The 22,396-nt window shown below is 55.5% G+C and overlaps 1 protein-coding gene across 4 annotated transcripts in view; it reads left to right on the forward strand.

The window, feature by feature from the left end:
• Positions 1 to 1,153: 1,153 nt before the first annotated feature.
• PRKX (protein kinase cAMP-dependent X-linked catalytic subunit) overlaps positions 1,154 to 22,396 on the forward strand; it is a 321,391-nt gene continuing 300,148 nt past the window's right edge. For 3 of the 4 annotated variants that reach the window (XM_059680007.1, XM_059680008.1, XM_059680006.1), the window contains exons 1-3: positions 1,367 to 2,024; positions 19,996 to 20,164; positions 21,144 to 21,407. In XM_059680007.1, the coding sequence (XP_059535990.1) occupies positions 1,865 to 2,024; positions 19,996 to 20,164; positions 21,144 to 21,407 (593 nt within the window). In that variant the 5' untranslated portion in view covers positions 1,367 to 1,864. Of the gene's footprint in view, positions 2,025 to 19,995; positions 20,165 to 21,143; positions 21,408 to 22,396 lie in introns of all 4 variants that reach the window. The other variant, XM_059680009.1, reaches the window with a different exon arrangement.

Raw genomic sequence — 22,396 nt, forward strand, 5'->3', positions numbered from 1 at the left:
TGTGTGTGTGTGTGTAGGACAGAGGCCCATCAAGTCGCACGCACCCGCCTTAGCCGGTGTGGCTCAGTGGATAGAGCATCAGCCTATGGACTGAAGGGTCCCGGGTTCGACTCCGGTCAAGGGCACAGGCCTGGGTTTGCAGGTTCCCCTGCCCTGATTGGGGTGCGTGCAGGGGGCAAACCAATCCATTGAGTCTCTCGCACATCCATGTTTCTCTCGTCACTCCTCCTCTCTGCCACTGTCTCCAAAAAAAAAAAAAAAAAAAAATCAATGGAAAAATATTTTCGGGTAAGGATTAACCAAAATTATAATAATAATAAAAAAAACCCCGAAAGTTGCATGCATCGCTTTTTTTCCTGTCCGTCTTTTAAATATAAGATTCATTAAAAAAAAAAAAAAAAAACACGTTTCATTTTTTTTAAAAAAATGTTTTTCAACATATTTTTATTGATTTCAGAGAGGCAGGGAGAGGGAGAGAGAGAAACATCCATGATGAGAGAGAATCATGGATCGGCCGCCTCCTGCACGCCCCCCACTGGGGATCGAGCCCACAACCCCGCCATGTGCCCTACCCGGATTCGAACCCGTGAGCTTCTAGTTCCTAGGTCGATGCCCAACCACTGACCCACACCGGGCGGGCTCAGAAAACAAAGGATTCTTTTGGAAAAAATGCATTTGAGAGGAAGCCCCAAGTGGTTCTCAACCTTCTGGCCCTTTAAATACAGGTCCTTAGGCTGCGACCCAAACATACAATTATTTTCGTTGCTGCTTCATCACTGTCATGTTAGGAATCGTCATGTAAATATCTGACCTGCAGGAGGGTCTTAGGCGACCCCTGTGAAAGGGTCGTTCGCCCGCCAAGGGGGTCGCGACCCACAGGTTGAGAACCGCTGCAAGCAAACCTCCCGGAAGCTCCCGTGCGCCCCGCGTCCCGGTGGCACCGTCAATATCTCGCCGCGCGCCCCAGTCCGACGGCGAGACCAGGAAGCTGAGCCGACAACGCGCACCCCCGAGACGCCCCCCGCCGCCTCCCTCCGGGCCCGCCCGCCTCGAACCAAGTCCACGTTCAGTTTTATTTTTCAACTTTACTTGGGTTGGAACCACGCCTTCCGTGTCTCCATCGTGTCCCGCCTCCAACTTTCCGGGCTCCGGAGCGGGCGATGGCCGTGGCCGGCGCGCGCGCGCCCCTCGGATGGGGAACTCGGCGCGGACCCTTCTCTGGGGCGCCCGATTGGGGGGTGATTAGGAGGTGCGGGCACCTCCCCAAAGCTGCCCGCCTACCCGATGCGTCGCTACGACCCGCCGCCACGCCCGGGCCTCGCGGTTCCAGGGCGGGGCCTCGGGGAGGGCGGCCCCGCCGGCAGCGTCCGGGCGCGCGGGGCGGAGAGAGCGCGCGGCCCCGCCCCGGCCGCTTCCGCCCGGTCCCCCCGGATCGTCGCGCACTCAGCTCCCGAGCCGGTGCCGGCGGCGGACTGGGGCCGCCAGGAATGAACCAGGAGCCGGGCGCGCGCGGCCGGGACCCCGCCTCGCCCCCGTCCCCCCGGGTCGCGCCTCTCTCCGGGCCTGCGCCGCGCCCCCCACCGCCGCCCGGCCGGCCGCGCGCGCCCCCCGAGGCCGCCGGCGACTCCCACCAGCTGCTCCTGTTTCTGCTTTGGCTGCACTGAACGCCACCCCGCGCCTCGCCATTGTCCCCGCCGCCGCCGCCCCGCCAGCTGCCCCGGGCCGCGCGCCGGGAGGCGGGGGGCGCGCATGGGGGGGCGCCGCTGATGCCGCCGCCGCGACGCCCTCCGAGGCTGCGTCCCGGGAAGCGCGGTCCCCCTCGCCCCCCGGCCCGGCCCGGCCCCCCGGATCGGAACGCGCCCCCATGGAGGCGCCCGGGGTGGCCAAGGCGGACCCGGACCCTCCTTTGGAGAGCCAGGAGGAGACCTCCGACGGCGCGCCCGCGCCCGCACCGGGATCCGACGAACCGTCTCCAGACTCGCCCGGGTACCGGCTACAGGACTTCGACACGCTGGCCACCGTGGGTGAGTCCGCGCTGCGTGCGGGGCGCAGGGACCCGGCGCGGAGAGGCGCTCCGTCCCCCGGGGACGCGGGGAGGCAGACAAAGGACTCGGTGTCGGGTCGCTCGCTCGGTCGCCTCCCGGGGAGGCCTGGGCCCGGCCCCGCCCCGCCCGCTCGGGGTCCCCGCGCGCGGGGTGGCCCGTGCGCCCTGGGTCCCAGCGGCGCCGCGAGAGTTGGAGAGAGTTCCCCCTCCGCGCCCCCCGCGCGCCCCTCTCCCTCGGCAGGTTCCCCGAAAACCTCTCCACCTGCCTCGCCGGCGCCCCGCCTCGCGCCTCCTCAAGGCACCGTCTTGACCTTTTGGGGAAGTTTCCGCCTTTTTTAGTGTCTTCATTTTTGTGTTGTTGTTGTTGTTGTTGCCATGGTGAAGGGATTGGTGCGTTTCGTTTCTTCTTTCTGTGAGTTCGTTCCGGGTGGATAAAAAAGCCGTCGATTTGGGGGGGGGTGGGGGGTGGGGGGGGTTGGTTTTGTATCCTGCTACCTTGCCGGATCCGTGGGTGAAGTCTAGTCGTTTTTTTTGTTTGTTTTTGGTGGAGTCTTTTTAGGGTTTTCTGTGTACAATGAGCAAAAATCACCTTTTCTGGAGACGGGCCATGTATTCAACGACACCCCCCTCTCGGGGTCTGGACCGCCCCCCCCCCCGCCCCGCTGTGACGTCACAAACGTTCCTGGAGGTCACGTCACATTGGGGACCTCGCGCGCTCCCGTTGGCAACCCCTCCACCCCCACCCCTTTGCCCCCAGGGACAGAGGCGTCGGCTCTGAGGGCGCCTGCGGACCCCCAACTTGGCCACACACACCCCCACCCTGTGCCCAGGGGCAGGAGGCAGCCTCGGGAGGGCACTTAGTCGTTACCCATGTCTTGGGGGACAGGTGTGCCTCTTGGGGGACAGGTGTGCTGTGGGCGCGACGGGGTGGGCGCGTTTGGAAAGCTGATTATACATTTCCTGGAATTACACCTGCTTTTTTTCTTTTTCTTTTCTTTTTTACTTTTTACATTCTGTGCATCCAAATCTTGTCATTTTATTTTCATCAGTTCTCTACTTTTATTTTTTTAAAAAATATATTTTTATTGATTTCAGAGAGGAAGGGAGAGGGAGAGAGAGCTAGAAACATCCATGATGAGGGAGAATCGTGGATCGGCTGCCTCCTGCTCGCCCCCTACTGGTTGGGGATGGAGCCCACACCCCGAGCCTGTGCCCTTGACCGGGAATCGAACCCGGGACCCTTCAGTCCGCAGGCGGGGGCTCTATCCACGGAGCCACACCGGCCAGGGCTCCTTTTTTTACTTTTATTTATTTATGACCAGAGGCCCGGTGCTCGGAAATTCGCGCAAGGGGCTGGGCGCTCGCAGCCCTGGTCGCCCGGAAGATCGCCCGGAAGGACGTCCGGCTGTCCGGCCTAATTAGCATGTGATGCTTTTATTATTATAGATTATAGATAGATTATTATTTTTAAATCCACACTCAGGGAGGAGCCTGTAACCCAGGTACGTGCCCTTGACCGGGAATCGAACCCGGAACCCCTTAAGTCCGCAGGCGGGGGCTCTATCCATTGAGCCACACCTGCCAGGGGGATTCTGGCGCCAAACCCGCTGGTGTAATGGGGTCGCCTTGGCCCCCCAACCAGGAGCCGAATTCGAAGCCCCTGACCACGCACGCGCGCCAGAGAGTGGCTTCTTGGCAACGGTTGCTAAGGGGTTGGGCCGAGGGGCTGTGGGTGGGGAAGAGGACCCTAGTGGGGGGCCAGGCGGAGTGGGACCCTGGAGTTGGGGTACCCGGGGTGTCTTTCTTGCCCCTCCTGCCCGCCCCCCACCCCCCAAAAAAACCCACATAATTGGGGAAAGGAGGAGAAAATAAAATGGGCTCAGCCATACAAAAGGGCAGCCCTGGCCGGTGTGGCTCAGTGGATAGAGCGTCAGCCTGCGGACCGACGGGTCCCGGGTTCGATTCCGGTCAAGGGCATGGACCTGGGTTGCGGGCACATCCCCAGTGGCGGGCGTGCAGGAGGCAGCCGATCGATGTTTCTCTCTCATCGATGTTTCTAACTCTCTCTCCCTCTCCCTTCCTCTCTGTAAAAAATCAATAAAATGTAATATTTTTTTTAAAAAATCAATGGAGGGCCCTGGCCGGTGTGGCTCAGTGGATAGAGCAGTGGCCCCGGGTTCGATTCCCCGTCAAGGGCACAGGCCCGGGTTGCGGGCTCGATCCCCAGTAGGGGGCGTGCAGGAGGCAGCCGATCCATGATTCTCTCTTATCATTGATTGATGTTTCTCTTTCTCCCTTCCTCTCTGAAATCAATAAAAATACATTTTTTAAAAAATATACATCAATGGAGGAAGATCCTCCCGGGAGGATTAACAGCAAGAAACAGACACAAACACAAAAATAATACAAATGGCGCAGCGAGCATGACAGGGTGACTAACGGCCAGTGGAGACGGGTGTCAGCACGGGGTTCCCCAGAACTCTGGTTTGGGAAGGAAGACGGTATGGGAGGAACCCCCATCTCCTGTTGTGTGCCCCCCCTCTCTCCGGCCTCTCCCCATATCCATCTGTGTATCTATCGATATATGCATCTATCTGTCCATCCGTCACCCATCCATCCATTGATCACTTTTAATGATTTATTATTGACTAGAGGCCCGGTGCACAAATTCGTGCACGGGGGGGGGGGGTCCCTCGGCCTGGCCGGCGATGGAGGCTGATTAGGGGCCGTCTCGCCCAGTCCCCATTCGAGCCAATGGCCAACCTCCCACGGCCCCACCCCATTGGTCGGCTGGGGGGAGCGGCCGCGGGAGATTGGCTGGCGGAAGGGCGGGGGGGGGTGGCGGAGGGATTACGGGAGGTTGGCCCTGGGAGCGCACTGACCGCCAGGGAGCAGCTCCGGCATCGGACGTCTGCCCCCTGGTGGCCGGTGCACGTCATAGCAATTGGTTGTTCCAGTCATAGGGTTGTTTAGGCTTTTATATATATAGGTTATTATTATTATCATTATTATTATTATTATTATTTAAATTCTCCACCCGGGAATATGTTTCCATTGATTTTTAGGGAGAGAGAGGAAGAGAGAGGGAAAGACAGAGAGAAACATCGATGTGAGAGAAACACATCGAGGGTTGGGGCCCGGGATGAGCCCGCAACCGAGGTCGGTGCCCTTGACCGGGAATCGAACCCGGGACCCTTCAGTCCGCAGGCCAACGCTCTATCCACTGAGCCAGGCTGGCTGGGGCACCCTCCCTCTTTCTCCATATTTCCCCCACTTCTGTCTCTCTCCCCCTCCCTCCTCCTCCTCCTCCTCTCTCACCTCCGCTGAGCCCACTGGGACGCCGGCTCTGTTTCGCGTGCCAGCAGAAACGGAACAGACACCAGTCGCTGGAACCCGATCGGACAATGGAAAGTGGTGGCAAGACCCACCCACACCCCGTTCGCTGGCCCGTCATTGTGATCCTTTCAGGCACGCGCTGGGCCCTGGGCGGGGAGCCAGGGCCGGGTGCCCGCGGGGCCAGGTGGGCGGGCCCCAGACGGGACCCAGTCTGGCTGCTGCCAAGCGGGCATAGGTGCCCGGTGAGTCATCGTGTCCTACGGGGGAGACTGCGGGCGCCTCTGGGGACCCGTCGGACGGCTCTGATGACCAGTGCTTGTGTTTTCATTTTTCTTTATTTATTGGATTTTAGAGAGAGAGAGAGAGAGAGGAGAGAGAAACATCCGTTTGTTGTTCAATTTATTCATGCATTCATTGGTTGAGTCTTTTTTATTTTATTTTTATTTATTTTATCTTTCTTTTGGGGTTGAGTCTTTTTTTTTTTTTAAATATATCTTATTGATTTTTTTACAGAGAGAAAGGGAGAGAGATAGAAACATTGATGAGAGAGAAACATCGATCAGCTGCCTACTGCACATCTCCTACTGGGGATGTGCCCGCAACCCAGGTACATGCCCTTGACTGGAATCGAACCCGGGACCCTTCAGTCCGCAAGCCGACGCTCTAGCCATGGAGCCAAACCAGTTTTAGAAGGTTGAGTCTTTAAAAAAAAAAAAATATATATATATATATATATATATTTAGGGGGCAAAGGGAGACATATGTAAAACTTTAGACAATATAATAAACAAAATAAAATGTATTATTGATTTCAGACAGGAAGGGAGAGAGAGAAACATGAATCAATGATGAGAGAGAATCATGGACCGGCCGCCTCCTGCACGCCCCCTACTGGGGATCGAGCCCGCAACCCGGGCCTGTGCCCTTGACCGGGATTCGAACCCGGGACCTCCTGGCCCATGGGTTGACCTTCAACCACTGAGCCATGCCAACGCGGCTCAGATATATTACTTGAAATAAATGTCTCCCCGGCCGGTGTGGCTCAGTGGTTTGAGCGTCGACGCAGGAACCAGGAGGTCATGGGTTCGATTCCCGGCCTGGGTTTCGGGCTTGATCCCCAGTAGGGGGCATGCAGGAGGCGGCCGGTCCATGATTCTCTCTCATTATGGATGTCTCATTCCCTCCCCCTCTCTCTCTCTATCATCCTCTCTGAAATGAATACAAATAGATTTTAAATAAATAAAAAAAGTCTCTTATAACTTAAAAAAAAATAAGTCAATAACAGAAACGGTCGCCAATGGTGGCCGTGCAGAGCTCCCGTGGGTGGGCCCGTGAATGCAGCTCTTGTGGGTGGCATGACGGGCAGCCTCTGAAAGCTCTACCCACTGAGCCACACCCTCAGGCATTCATCTACTCCCGCCCACCCGGGGTGATTGGCGTCTCCCTGTCTGGGCGGGGCGCTCCCAGGTGGCCCGGGAGGCACTGCGTCTCCCTTGCTTTTCCGCGGCTGAGTCATCTGTGGCTTTCTGGTCCACCCAGAGGTTCCATTAATTTTTTTTTTATTATTATTAAATATATTTTATTGATTTTTTTTTTTTACAGAGAGGACGGGAGAGGGACAGAGAGAAACATCGATGAGAGAGAAATCGATCAGCTGCCTCCTGCACGCCCCCCACTGGGGATGTGCCCGCAGCCGACGGACATGCCCTGGACCGGGAATCGAACCCGGGACCCTTCAGTCCGCAGGCCGGCCGACGCTCTAGCCACTGAGCCACACCGGCCAGGGCTCCATTAATTTTCTGAGGGGAAAAAAGTGGGGAGGCTGGGCGCCTCCCACAACAGATATTTCTCGTCTCCCCCGCCCTGGAGGCTGGAAGGCGGAGACTTGGGTGTGGGCAGGGCTGACATCTCCTGAGGCCGCTCTCCTTCGCGTGCAGGCGGCCGTCTCCTCCCTGTGCGCTCACGGGGTCGTCCCTCTGTGGGTGCTGTCTGTGTCCTCGTCTCTTCTAATTTTTTTTTAAACAAGAGACAGGCGGCCAGCTGGTGTGGCTCAGTGGTTGAGCATCGAGCTATGAACCAGGAGGTCACGGTGCGAATCCCGATCCCCAGTCGGGAGCCAGCCAATCAATGATTCTCTTTCATTATTGACTAGAGGCCCGGTGCACAAAATTCATGCACTCGGGGTGGGGGGGAGGGGGTCCCTCAGCCCGGCCTGCACCCTCTTGCATTCTGGGAGCCCTCGGAGCTGGCCTAAGCCGTCAGTCGGTCATCCTTCTGGCTGTGGGAGCGCACTGACCACCAGGGCGCAGCTCCTGCATCGAGCGTCTGCCCCCTGGTGGTCATTGTGCGTCATAGTGACCGACATCTCCCGAGGGGTCTCAGATCGAGGCCGGGGAGAGACACAGGAGGTTGGGCAGCCGGGGAGGGACCGCGGGAGGGCTCCAGGGCGTGTCCAGCCCGTCTCAGTCCCGATCGGCCGGACCCCAGCAGCAAGCTAACCTACTGGTCGGAACGTCTGCCCCCTGGTGGTCAGTGCACATTATAGCGACTGTTCGACTGCCCCCTGGTGGTCAGTGCACGTCATAGCGACTGGTTGACCCGTCGACTGTCTGCCCCCTGGTGGTCAGTGCACGTCATAGCGACTGGTCGACCCGTCAACTGTCTGCCCCCTGGTGGTCGGTGCACGTCATAGCGACTGGTCGACCCGTCGACTGTCTGCCCCCTGGTGGTCAGTCCACCTCATAGCAAGCAGTTGAGCCGCCTCAGCATAATCATTAGCATATTACACTTTGATTGGCTGAATGGCCAACTGTACGACCAGACACTTACCATCTTAGCCTATTATTTTTTTTTTAATATATTTTATTGATTTTTTACAGAGAGGAAGGGAGAGAAATAGAGAGTTCGAAACATCGATCAGCTGCCTCCTGCACATCTCCCACTGGGGATGTGCACGCAACCCAGGTACATGCCCTTGACTGGAATCGAACCCGGGACCCTTCAGTCCGCAGGCCGACGCTCTATCCACTGAGCCAAACCCGTTTCGGCAATCATCTTAGACTATTATTATAGAAGATGTTTCTATCTCTCCCTCTCCTTCCTTTCTGAAATCAATAAAATATATCTTTAAACAGGAGAGAAAGTTTGCCTATTTATTTATTGTTGTTGTTAATCCTCACCCAAGGATATTTTCCAGTTGAGTTTTAGAGAGAGCGGAAGGGAGAGGGAGAGAGAGAGAGAGAGAGAGAAACATTGATGTGAGAGACACATCGATGGGTTGCCTCCCGCCCGCACCCTGACCAGGGCTGGGGATGGAGCCTGCAACCCGGTCATATGCCCTTTACTGGAATGGAACCCGGAACCCTTCAGTTCACTACCCAACGCTCTATCCACTGGGCCACACCGGCTATGGCCTCATCTCCTCTTCGTCGAACGACCCCAGTCCTATTGGTTTAAGACCCAACCTTGTGACCTCATTTTACTTTCATCACCTCTTTATTTATTTATTTTAAAAATATACTTTTATCGATTTCAGAGAGGAAGGGAGAGGGAGAGATAGAAACATCCATGATGAGAGGGAATCATGGATCGGCTGCCTCCTGCACGCCCCCTACTGGGGATCGAGCCTGCAACCCAGGCCTGTGCCCTTGACCGGGAATCGAACCCTGACCTCCTGGTTCCTAGGTCGACGCCCAACCCCTGAGCGTGCCAGTCAGGCCATGGTTCTTTATTTCTTACGAGAGCCCCAATGCATGAAATTCATGCAAGTGTAGGCCTTCCTTTCCCAGCTGCCGACACCACCTTCCCTCCAGCCCTGGCTTCGTCCGGAAGGACGTCCGGAATGACGTCCGGTCTAATTAGCATATTACCTTTCTATTATTATAGAAGATTACATTTCCTGTTTTTTTAAATTGAATTTATTGTTGTGATATCTATATATATATAAAAGCCTAAACGACTGTTCGACCATTCGACCGGAAGCTATGCCGCGCACTGACCACCAGGGGGCAGACGCTCAGCCCACAGGCATGGAAACATGGAACAGACTGATGAGTCGCAGGGGGAAGGGGGAAGGGCGGGAAGAGATTAACCAAAGATCTTATATGCATCCTAGAGGCCTGGTGCACGGATTCAGGCACCGGTGGGGTCCCTCGGCCAGGCCTGCGGGGATCGGGCCGAATCCGTGCACCGGCTCTCCGACATCCCCCGAGGGGTCCCGGATTGCGAGAGGTCGCAGGCCAGGCCGAGGGACCCCATTGGTGCACAAATCCGTGCACCGGGCCTCTAGTGGGTTAATAAAATTGTATGGGTTTCAGGGCTATCATTCTGTAATACGTCTGTAGATCGTACCGTGCGCTCCCCACCCCAAGTCAAGTGTCCTTTTGTCACCATTTATCCGCCTTTACCCTCTCCTGCCTCCCCCAGGCCCCTGTCCGTCTGGTAGTCACCGCCCTGTGGCTGTTGACTCACGCGCGTCACACGGTCATCATCCTTCCGTGTCTGGCTTCTTCCCATCAGCCTCGTGTCTTTAAGGTTTCACCACATTTCATGGCCTGGCTTCCTAGGTGACTCTTCTTCCTCCCATAATCCTTGAGGAGGTTTCCATGAAGGGCTCAGCACGTCCCAATAGTGGTGGGGGGTGGGGGCGATCTCTCACAGGGGCTCCTGAGCCTCCAGAGGCCAGCCTGCTGATCTCTCTGAGGTCTAGGGCGGTGATTTCTATAGACTTGGCAGGTGTGTGTATGTGTGTGTGTATGGGAGGGGTGTTTTCCATTTCTTGAGGGTGGATGGGGGACTTCCACTCCCCCCCCCCCGACCCCCGCAGGGCAACTCTAAGGCAGGGCAGTAAGAACCAATGACTGGGGCTTTCTGTGTGACCCAGGCGGTAAGCACACCTCATCCAAGGCAAAGAGGATTATCATCATCATCACCACCACCATCTCCATCATCACCATCACTATCATCATCATCACCATCTCCATCATCACCACCATCTCCACCATCACCACCATCTCCATCATCACCACCATCTCCATCATCACCACCATTTCCATCATCACCATCATCACCACCATCTCCATCATCACCATCACTACCATCATCACCATCTTCATCATCACCATCAACTCCATCACCTCACCCTCATCACCGTCATCTCCATCACTACCATCATCACCATCACGACCATCATCACTATCATCACCACCATCTCCATCACCACCATCTCCATCATCACCACCATCTCCATCATCACCACCATCTCCACCATCACCACCATCTCCATCATCACCACCATCTCCATCATCACCACCATTTCCATCATCACCATCATCACCACCAACTCCATCACCTCACCCTCATCACCGTCATCTCCATCACTACCATCATCACCATCACGACCATCATCACTATCATCACCACCATCTCCATCACCACCATCTCCATCATCACCACCATCACCACCATCTCCATCATCACCACCATTTCCATCATCACCATCTCCATCACCACCATCTCCATCACCATCATCACTACCATCACCACCATCTCCATCACCATCATCACTATCATCACCACCATCTCCATCACAACCACCATCTCCATCACCACTATCACTACCATCATCACCATCACTACCATTGTCACCATCATCACCACCATCTCCATCACCACCATCTCCATCACCACCATCTCCATCATCACCACCATCTCCATCATCACCACCATCTCCATCATCACCAACATCTCTATCATCACCACCATCTCCATCATCACCATCATCATCACAACCATCTCCACCATCACCATCACCACCATCTCCATCATCACAACCATCTCCATCATCCCCATCACCACCATCTCCATCATCACCACCATCTCCATCATCACCACCATCTCCATCATCACCACCATCTCCATCACCTCACCCTCATCACCATCTCCATCATCACCATCACCACCACCACCTTCATCACTGACAGGTTAACCTGGTGGCACATGAGCAGCCTAAACAGCCATCTCAGAAGGTGGATAAAGAAAAATTGAATTTATCTAAACAAAAGGGGATGAGATGGGTTATCCAAAGGGCAGGCTGCACAGCCCTGAGTCATGGGGACATGGGGCTGGTGAGGGCAACCCCAGGAGCTGGAGTTCCACCCTTAGACGCGGTCACTGGCAGGAAGCTCTTGTCGGCGGCGGGTCTGGGAGCTGAGCTGGTGGCTGGGAATGCGGATGGACTGCAGGTGTGTGACCGGGTGCCTTCAGGGCAGCGTCCACTCCTTATCTGGTCTGAGTCTCGGTGACCAGCGAGTATTTCCTGTTCTTTGACCTCCTTTGGCAGGCAGCTTGGGAATGGCCGTTAAAGAGTATATAGCTCCCATCCCCTTTCTTTAACTGCATTCGATCTTTCTTTATCGACCGTCTGAGATGGCCTTCAGCCTGCCGGTGTAGCACCATGCTAACTTCTCCATCACCATCATCATCATCACCACCACCATCATCAGAATCATCATCAGTCATCATCATCACCATCACCATAATCATTATCATTGTAATCTCCATCATCACCATCACCATATACACCATCATCACCACCATCTTCATCGTAATTATCATCATCACCATCGTCACCACCATCTTTTTTTTTTTTTTAATATATTTTATTGATTTTTTACAGAGAGGAAGGGAGAGAGATAGAGAGCGAGAAACATCGATGAGAGAGAAACATCGATCGGCTGCCTCCTGCACATCTCCTACTGGGGATGTGCCCGCAACCCAGGTACATGCCCTTGACCGGAATCGAACCTGGGACCTTTCAGTCCGCAGGCTGACGCTCTATCCACTGAGCCAAACCGGTTTCGGCAATCATCACCACCATCTTCATCATAATTATCATCATCACCATCATCACCACCATCTTCATCAGAATCACCATCATCAGTCATCATCATCACCATCACCATCATCATTATCATTGTAATCTCCACCATCACCATATACACCATCATCACCATCATCATCACCATCACCATCGTCATCACTATCATTGTAATCTCCATCATCACTATCACCATCACCATATACACCATCACCACCATATTCACCATCATATCAATATCACCATCACCATCGTCATCACCATCATCTTTTTAATATATGTCTTTATTGATTTCAGAGAGGAAGGGAGATGGGGGGAGAAGAGAGAGAGAGAAACATCCATGATGAGAGAGAATCCTGCATCGGCCGCCTCCTGCACGCCCACTACTGGGGATCGAGCCCACAACCCGGGCGTGTGTCCTTGACCGGGAATCGAACCCGGGACCCTTCGGTCCACAGGCCGGCGCTCTATCCACTGAGCCACACCAGCCAGGGCCATTTACAACATCATTCGCCGTCCATACAAAATGATCAACTTAAAAACCAGCCTGCGGGCCCTGACCAGTGTGGCTCAGTGGATAGAGCGTCGGCCTGCGGACTGAAGGGTCCCGGGTTCGATTCCTGGTCAAGGGCATGGACCTTAGTTGCGGGCACATCCCCAGTGGGGGGCGTGCGGGAGGCAGCTGGTCGATGTTTCTCTCTCATCATCGATGTTTCTAACTCTCTATTCCTCTCCCTTCCTCTCTGTAAAAGATCAATAAAATATATTTTCAAAAATAAAGATAAAATAAAATAAAAATAAAATAATAGCCAGCCTGCGGTACTAGTATTTGGTCACACATTTAATGAGCTCACACCTAATGCCTTGGCAGGGCCAGCCCAGCCAGCATGTCTCAGTGGTTGAGCGTCGACCTATGAACCAGGAGGTCACGGGTTCGATTCCCGGCCGGGTAGGAGCCTTGACCGGGAATCGAACCCGGGACCCTTCGGACCGCAGGCCAACGCCCTATCCACTAGGACCCCATGGGAACCCTCGATAGAGATGGACACGGTTCATGGGGAGTGTGTGGTCCAGAACACGGGCCTGTCCCAGGGGCGGCCGCGCCCACGTGTGTGAGCCGAGCCTGTCCGCACCCGTCTGACACCTCTTGGCAGTTTTCCGGCTCCTTCTCTGCCCTCAGGCGCTCGGGTCACCTGGCCACCACCTGCCTGGGTGTCCGCACCCCACTGAGTCCAAAAGGGCTGTCAGGGCTAAGCCCTGAGCGTCCACTGGGTAACCCCACATTGAAAAAGGAATTAATCCAGCCCTGACCGGTGTGGCTCAGTGGATAGAGCGTCGGCCTGCGGACTGGAGGGTGTCCCAGGTTCGAATCACGGTCAAGGGCACATGCCTGGGTTGCAGGCTCGATCCCAAGTCGGGGGCGTGCAGGAGGCGGCCGATGCATGATTCTCTCTCATCATCGATGTTTTTTTCTCTCTCTCTCCCTTTCTGAAATCAGTAAAAATATATTTTAAAAAAACCCAAAACACAGAGGGCTTCTATCATAACGCTTGGGGAATTTTGAGATTGTCTTTGATTAGCTTTATTCATTAACCAGAGTCCTGGTGCATGAATTCGTGCACTGGTGGGGGGGTGACCCTTGGCCTGGCTGGTGATCAGGGCCGATTGGGGCCGGCTGGCCGGAGGGAGGGAACGCGGGAGGTTGGCTGTCGGAGGGCACTGACCACCAGGGGGCAGCTCCTGCATTGAGTGTCTGCCCCCTGGTGGTCAGTGCGCGTCATAGCGACCGGTCGTTTGGTCCTTCCCTGGTTTAGGCTTTTATATATATAGGTTTATTTTTTAAAGTTTTATTCTCATTTTTTATACCGTTCTTTGGCAGAATTATGTTCGTTTTGTTTTAATATATGCTTTTATTGATTTCAGAGAGGAAGGGAGAGGGAGAGAGAGAGATAGAAGCATCCATGATGAAAGAGAATCATGGACCGGCTGCCTCCTGCCTGCCCCACACTGGGGATCGACCCAGGCATGTGCCCTTGACCGGGAATCGAACCCTGACCTCCTGGTTCATAGATTGATGCTCAACCACTGAGCCACACTGGCCGGCTCTGATTTTTTAAAGCTTTCTTTGAGAGACTGGTTTGTTTTTTTAAAAAAATACATATTTTTAACGATTTCAAAGAGGAAGGGAGAGGAAGAGAGAGAGAGAGAGAGAAACATCCATGAGGAGAGAGAATCATGGACCGGCTGCCTCCTGCACGCCCCCTACTGGGGATGGAGCCCGCAACCCAGGCATGTGCCCTTGTCCGGGAATCGAACCCCGATCTCACGGTTCATAGGTCAACGCTCAACCACTGAGCCGCACTGGCCGGGCCAACATACATCTTCAAAGTGTGTTTTCATTCCTTGCTGGGTGGCTAAGAGCTCTCCCATCCTTGAGATAAAAGTTGTTCTGCAGCCCAAGCCGGTGTGGCTTAGTGGATAGAGCATCGGCCTGTGGACAGAAGGGTCCTGGGTTCGATTCCCAGTCAAGGGCACATGCCCGGGTTGCGGCTCGATATATTTTTTTTTTTTTTAAACTGAGTGGCTTTTATCATAATGCTTGGGTAATGTTGAGATCGTCTTTTATTAACTATTTTAATTAATTTTTTAAAGTTTTATTGTTCTGATTTTTTTTTTAAACCTTTCCTTGGCAGAATTTTGCTTGTTTGTTTTGTTTTAACACGTGTTTCATGGATGTTTCTATCTTTCTCTCCCTCTCCCCTTTTCTCTGAAATCCATAAAATTTTTTTTTTTTTTTTAAGAAAAGGAGAGAGACAGGCTGCTGCTAAGTGTGTGTGTGTGTGTGTGTGTGTGTGGCGGGGTGTGTGTTGGGGGCCATTTGTTGATAGGTATGGGGCACGCCGATGCCAGCGGCTGCTTGTTTAAGAGATTTTAGCAAAGTCTGAGTCCTGAGCGAGGACAGGCCGTTGGTATGAAAAGCATCTGCCTGGTTGACCTGTGTAGTCATTGCTCTCATGAGCTGCTCAGCTACCTCAACGCTGCCTGGCATTCATCTCCACCCACCCTCGCTCGCCCAGCCCCATCTAGTCTGTTTCCACGGCCGGTTTTCTATTTGTCCCGTGCCCGCCTCCTGGCTGTGCCTCTCCCGACGATCACAGCTCATCTCTCTCCACTCTGCATCTCTGTCTTATTTGTCCTGCAGCCTCCCCTCACCTGGCCTGTCTGACATCAGGAGAATCTTTACGCAATAACACAACACCCTACACAAAGCCAAACCCACCCAGGCACTTCCCTGCTCTCAGCCGTGTGACGTGCTGCTGACCATGGTGTAAATAATTCACGCCGTCCTAGCTGGTTTGGCTCAGTGGATAGAGCATTGGCCTGTGGCCCAACGGGTCCCGGGTTCGATTCCCGTCAAGGGCACGTGCCTTGGTTGCGGGCACATCCCCAGTAGGGGGCGTGCAGGAGGCGGCTGATCGATGTTCCTCTTTCATCAATGTTTCTAACTCTCTATCCCTTTCCCTTCCTCTCTGTAAAAAAAACCCAATAAAATATATTTTAAAAAAAATATTTCCCTCTGTCTCTTTTATTCTCTCTAAAAAGCAACAGAAAAATATCCCCGGGAGAGGATTAACCAGAAACCAAAACAAAAGCAAAAACAGAACAAAAAAACAGAATTCACGCGAAGATTTTCAAAATCCCTTCCTTTCCGTGACCGGTTTCTTCCGACCTCACGAATCTCAAGTTTCCTTATTGGCTCTTGACTCACCCATTCTTTTTTTTTCTTTCTTTCTTTTTTTTTAAAAAATATATATATATATATATATATTTACTGATTTCAGAGAGGAAGGGAGAGGGAGCGAGAGACAGAGACATCCATGATGAGGAGAATCATGGATCGGCCGCCTCCCGCACGACCCCGACTGGGGATCCAGCCCCCAACCCGGGCACGTGCCCTGGACTAAAATCGAACGGTGACCTCCTGGTTCATAGGTCAACGCTCAACCACTGAGCCACACCGGCCGGGCCCCCAGAGGAGTCCTGGCAACCACACAGAACCCTGCACGACCAAAACCCACGCAGGCACCTCCCGCCTCTCAGCCTCCCGATGTCCTGTTGCCCTTTGAGTGAAGAATCCACCCAAAGGCTTTCGAAACCCCTTCCTTCTCTTGAACTGTTTACTCCAACCTCACAAATCTCGGTTCCCTTTATGGCTTTGGACTCACCCCCTTTTTTTTTTTTTTAATTTTTCATTTTTTTTTAGATTTTAAAAAAATAGATATATTTGTGTTGGTTTCAGAGAGGGAGGGAGAGGGAGAGAGAGAGAGAGAAACATCCATGAGGAGAGAGAATCACGGATCGGCCGCCTCCCGCACGCCCCCTACTGGGGATGGAGCCCGCAACCCGGGCCTGTGCCCTTGGCCGGGAACCGAACCCGGGACCCTTCAGTCCGCCGGGGGACGCTCTATCCACTGAGCCATACCGGCCAGGGTCATCCCTGTGTTCTTCATCTCACCCGCCTTCTGACGTCTTTGAGGTGAAAGAAACCCCTTAAACCACTGTGATAATTAATGTCTTTCTCACTGAAATTATCGGGTTGACATCCTATATAAGAAAAGCCTAAAATGCTAAGTGTCTGGTTGTCAGGTCGGCCGTTCAACCAATCAAAGCGTAATATGCTAATGATATGCTAAGGCCGCTCAAGTGCTCGCTATGATGTGCACTGACCACCAGGGGGCAGACAGTCAACCGGTCGCTATGACGTGCACTGACCACCAGGGGGCAGTCGACCAGTCGCTATGACGTGCACTGACCACCAGGGGGCAGACAGTCGACCGGTCGCTATGACGTGCAATGACCACCAGGGGCCAGGCACGCCAACCAGAAGGTGAGCTTGCTGCTGGGGTCTGTCCGATCGGAACTGAACGCGCCCTGGAGCCCTCCTATGGTCCCTCCCACGCTGGCCAACCTCCCGCGTCCCTCCCCGGCCCCGATCATGCCTGCGCCCTCTCGCAATCCAGGCTGAGCGACCACCCCCCTCGCCCTCAAGTGCACGAATTTCGTGCACCGGGCCTCTAGTTGGTCCATAAAATTCTACACGTTTCAGGGATAAAATTCTACAATCTAGCACCTCCCTCCCATCAACCACCACCAAAATTCCCGCAGCCCCAAGCGGCAGCTGTGCTGGAAACCCCCCCAATGACAAGGGCATTGAGACACGTTCTGTCATGTGGGGGATCCCGTGACCTCATCAGGTGCCCCGCCTGGGGGTCGTGTATGGCTGTGGGTGTCGCCCGGCTGGCGTGGACTGTGCGTGGATGACGTCCGACGATCGTGGCTGTTGTGGGTGAAAACTCAACACCCCTCGTGCCAGTCGTAGCTGCAGACGGGGCACCCATGGGAGCTCCCGGCCTGAGCGAGGAATGCCAGGCATGTCCCGCCTACGACATTCCTTAGCGGCCTTGGCCTGGGACAGACACTCCCAGGTCTTTTGCGATTGTTTATGTGACTTCATTTATTTTTTTTTTCTATAAAATATATTTTATTGTTTTTTTTTACCGAGAGGAAAGGAGGGGGATAGAGAGCTAGAAACATCAATGAGAAAGAGAAGCATCCATCAGCCACCTCCTGCACACCCCCTACTGGGGATGTGCCCGCAACCAAGGTCCATGCCCTTGGCCGGATTCGAACCGGGGACCCTTCAGTCCGCAGGCCGGCGCTCTATCCACTGAGCCACACCGGTCAGGGCCCAATGATCTTTCCACGAGGCCGCGCCTTCGAGATGAACCGCTCACCGTCGGCCTCTCCGCTCACGGCGATCCCTGGCTCCTGCAGGTCCCCGCCTGCTTCTGCTCTAATGAAACATTCACGACGGAAACTTCCCTTCAAAGCCACGGCCACGCTGGCCCTGGTCCCCAACCCCCGGCTCTGTGAGCCAGTGGATGTACCTGACGGCTTTCATTAGGGAAGGGCTGTGATTGCCAAGAGCCGCGGGAATAATGGGGCGGGTGTATTCAGCGAGAAGTAACAAATGAGGCTGCCGGAGATAAGAGGCGCAGCCGCCGCCGCAGGGCCCGCGGAGGCCGGCGCGGGGGTCACCGAGCCGCCGGGGAACAAGAATTAATTTTAGACGCTTTCTGGGCCTGGCAGGTGGGGGGCCTCTGCCCACTGAGCCGCAGCCGACGGGCGAGGGGTGGGAGCGGGGAGCATCCCGGGCCCCCCTTCCCTCGCCGTCACCGGGCTCGCCCTGGGGGTCCCTGAGGCCGGGAGCCCCCCTCGCCCTGACGCTGTGGCCTCGCCTGCCTGGGCCCCGAACCCTGACGGACTCTCAGCGGCCACTTCTCGCCACCGCGTCTCCGGCTCCCGTGTCCCGTGTCCCCCGGGTTTCCGGGGCCAGGAGCCAGGACGGGCCCGAGGAAGCGTGCGCGGCTCAGGGAGGGTGTGGGCTCCCTGGACCCGGGGCCTGTGGTGGCTGCTTCCTCCCCCCTCAGGCCCCCCAGGGCCGTTTGGGAGGGGGTGGGCTGGGGCCACACAGAGCAGCCAGGAGAGCCGGCCGAGCCGGGAGGGGGTGGGTGAGGGGATGGGGCTCCAGGACCCGCCCAGAGACCAAGGAAGGGGCTTTGGCAGAGACACCCCCGTTTCACCCGGGAGCAGAGTGACCATGTGGTGGCCGTGCCCCCGTGCGGACAGGAGCCCAGGTCACAGCCCCAGAGCGCCCGCGTCCCTCCTGGGTGCTGGGGGCGGGCGCCCCAGGAGAGGAGCGGGGTCTGCAGGAGAGGCCGTCCCTACGCTCAGGGCTCTGCCAGGATGGCCGTACATCGGAAACACAGAGGGCTGTTCCCACTGGGCCTCCTGACCCGCGACCCCGGTGACCCGTGACCCCGGTGACCCCCAGAGAAGTGAGCGCAGGGCTTGCCCTGGACCCCACGGGGGGGGGGGGCTCCTCCTCCAGACGGCACAGTGACCTCCCTCCCTCCACCACCCAAGGCCCTGCCTGTGGCCCCAGAGCATGCTGGGACAGGAGGGGAGTGGGTGGGCGGCACAGCTGGTGACAGGGGCCAGGTTCAGCTCCGTGTGTGACGGGGGGGGGCGGGGGGTCACCCTATTGTGTCCCACGAAAGGGCTGCTGGGGTCTCGTGTCCTGGGTCCCTGTCCGTGGTCAGCCTTTGGTGAGACCGTGCCCGGCCTGCAGCCTGGGTCCCGTGGGGCCTGGGGCGGGGCTGTTTATTTATTTTTAAAAAAATACATTTTATTGATTTTTTTTATAGAGAGGAAGGGAGAGGGATAGAGAGTCAGAAACATCGATGAGAGAGAAACATCGATCAGCTGCCTCCTGCACGCCCCCCACTGGGGATGTGCCCTCAACCAAGGCACATGCCCTTGGCCGGAATCGAACCCGGGATCCTTCCGTACACAGGCCGACGTTCTATCCACTGAGCCACACCGGTCAGGGCTTGTAGGGTATTGTTTAAAGTGTATTTTTATTGATTTCAGAGAAGAAGGGAGACGGAGAGAGAGAGAGAATCACGGATCGGCCGCCTCCTGCACGCCCCCTACTGGGGATCGAACCCACAACCCGGGCCTGTGCCCTTGACGGGGAATCGAACCCTGACCTCCTGGTTCCTAGGTCGACGCTCAACCCCTATGCCCGGCCGGCCGGACTCTTGCCGAGTGTTGAGTGTCCGACCCCTGGTCCAATCCCGGTGCCCATGCAGCCCCCTGTCCTCCTCCTCCCCAGGCACCGGGACCTTCGGGCGGGTGCAGCTCGTCCGGCAGAAGACGGGCAAGCAGTTCTTCGCGCTCAAGGTCATGAGCATCCCCGACGTCATCCGGCTCAAGCAGGAGCAGCACGTGCACAACGAGAAGTCGGTCCTCAAGGAAGTCAGCCACCCCTTCCTGGTCAAGCTGTGAGTCCGTCCCCTCTCCCCGCCGGGGTCTGGTCCCAGCGCCTTCTCCTCTCTCTCTCTTTTTTTTTTTTTTTTTTAAAAAAAAAAAATATATCCTTCCTGGAGTCCCAGCGCACCAAATCGGGCGCGGGGAGGGTCCCAGGTCCAGACTGCGGTCAGGGCCGTCTTCCGCCTGCTCGCCGGTCCCTAGTCCCGCCCTGCCACCTCCACCCACCCTGGTTCCCCATTGGCCGGGCAATCAATCAGAGGCTGTGGGCTGTGGGGAGGGACCAAGAGGCGGTCATAGCGGCTGGTCAGTCGGTTGTTCTGTCGTTACCCCATTATGGTCACTGGGCTTTTATTATATAGGATTGATTTCAGAGAGGAAGGGAGAGGGAGAGAGGGAGAGAGAGAGAGACATCCATGATGAGAGAGAATCATGGATCAGCTGCCTCCTGCAGGCCCCCCAATGGGTATCGAACCCGGGACCCTTCAGTCTGCAGGCTGACGGTTCTATCCACTGAGCCACACCAACTTAGGCGACCCTGTACCTTTTTTTAAAAATACATTATTGATTTCAGAGAGGAAGGCAGAGGGAGAGAGAAACACCCATGATGAGAGAGAATCAGGGACCGGCCGCCTCCTGCACGCCCCCTACTGGGGATGGAGCCCGCAACCCGGGCCTGTGCCCTTGGTCGGGAATCGAACCCGGGACCCTTCATTCCACAGGCTGATGCTCTATCCACTGAGCCAAACCAACCTGGGCTACAGGGTTTTAACCATCGAGATTTTTTTTCCCCCGGAAGCTCTGTTAGAAATCATGTCTTATGTCTGGTCCTTTGAGCCCGCAACCCGGGCCTGTGCCCGTGACCGGGAATCGAACCCGTGACCTCCTGGTTCCGAGTTCGACCGACGCTCAGCCACGGGGCCACACGTGCACCTCCATGTCCGTCTGTGCTCACACCTGCCTGGTCCAGGCGCCCGGCCTCCCCCCCTGCAGGTTCTGGACCTGCCACGACGACCGCTTCCTCTACATGCTCATGGAGTTCGTGCCGGGCGGCGAGCTGTTCAGCTACCTGCGCGCCCGGGGCCGCTTCTCCAACGCGGCCGGCCTGTTCTACGCGGCCGAGATCGTGTGCGCCCTCGACTACCTGCACTCGAAGGAGATCGTCTACCGGGACCTCAAGCCCGAGAACATCCTGCTGGACCGCGACGGGCACGTCAAGCTCACCGACTTCGGCTTCGCCAAGAAGCTGGTGGACAGGTGAGGCCTGGTGCCCCCGGGGCCGCACCCCCACACCCCCCCCCGGGCCCCTGTCTGTGTCTGTGACTTTTTTGGTGTTTTTTTTAAAATATATTTTATTGCCCTGGCCGGTGTGGCTCAGTGGGTAGAGCGCCGGCCTGCGGACTCAAGGGTCCCGGGTTCGAATCCCGGTCCAGGGCATGGACCTGGGTTGCGGGCACATCCCCAGTAGGGTATCGAGGCGGCTGATCGATGTTTCTCTCTCATTGATGTTTCTGACTCTCTATCCCTCTCCCTTCCTCTCTGTAAACAATCCATAAAATATATTTTTAAAAAAATCAATAAAATATATTTAAAAAAAAATAAAATATATATATATATATATATATTTTATGGATTGTTTACAGAGAGGGATAGAGAGTTAGAAACATCGATGAGAGAGAAACATCGATCAGCCGCCTCCTACACGCCCTCCACTGGGGATGTGCCCGCAACCAAGGTCCATGCCCTTGGCCGGAAATCGAACCCGGGACCCTTCAGTCCACAGGCCGACGCTCTGTCCACTGAGCCACATCAGTTAGGACTGATTTTTAAAAGTATGTTCCTTCTTGGCTCTGGCTAATGTGGCTCAGTGGATAGAGCTTGGGGCTGTGGACTGAAGGGTCCTGGGTTCGATTCCCGGTCAAGGGCACATGCCCGGGTTGCGGGCTCCATCCCCAGTAGGGGGCGTGCAGGAGGCAGCCGATCCATGATTCTCTCTCCTAACTGACGTTTCTTTCTCTCTTTTTCTCTCCCTCTCACTTCCACTCTGAAATTAATAAAAAAATATTTAAAAATAATAACAATAGCCCTAACCGTTTTGGCTCAGTGTATAGAGCGTCGGCCTGCGGACTGAGGGGTCCCGGGTTCGAATCCGGTCAAGGGCATGTGCCTGGGTTGTGGGCACATCCCCGGTGGGGAGTGTGCAGGAGGCAGCGGATCGATGTTTCTAACTCTCTATCCCTCTCCCT

The sequence above is a fragment of the Myotis daubentonii genome, chromosome X, assembly GCF_963259705.1.
Source record: "Myotis daubentonii chromosome X, mMyoDau2.1, whole genome shotgun sequence".
In the NCBI taxonomy this organism is placed as follows: Eukaryota; Metazoa; Chordata; class Mammalia; order Chiroptera; family Vespertilionidae; genus Myotis; species Myotis daubentonii.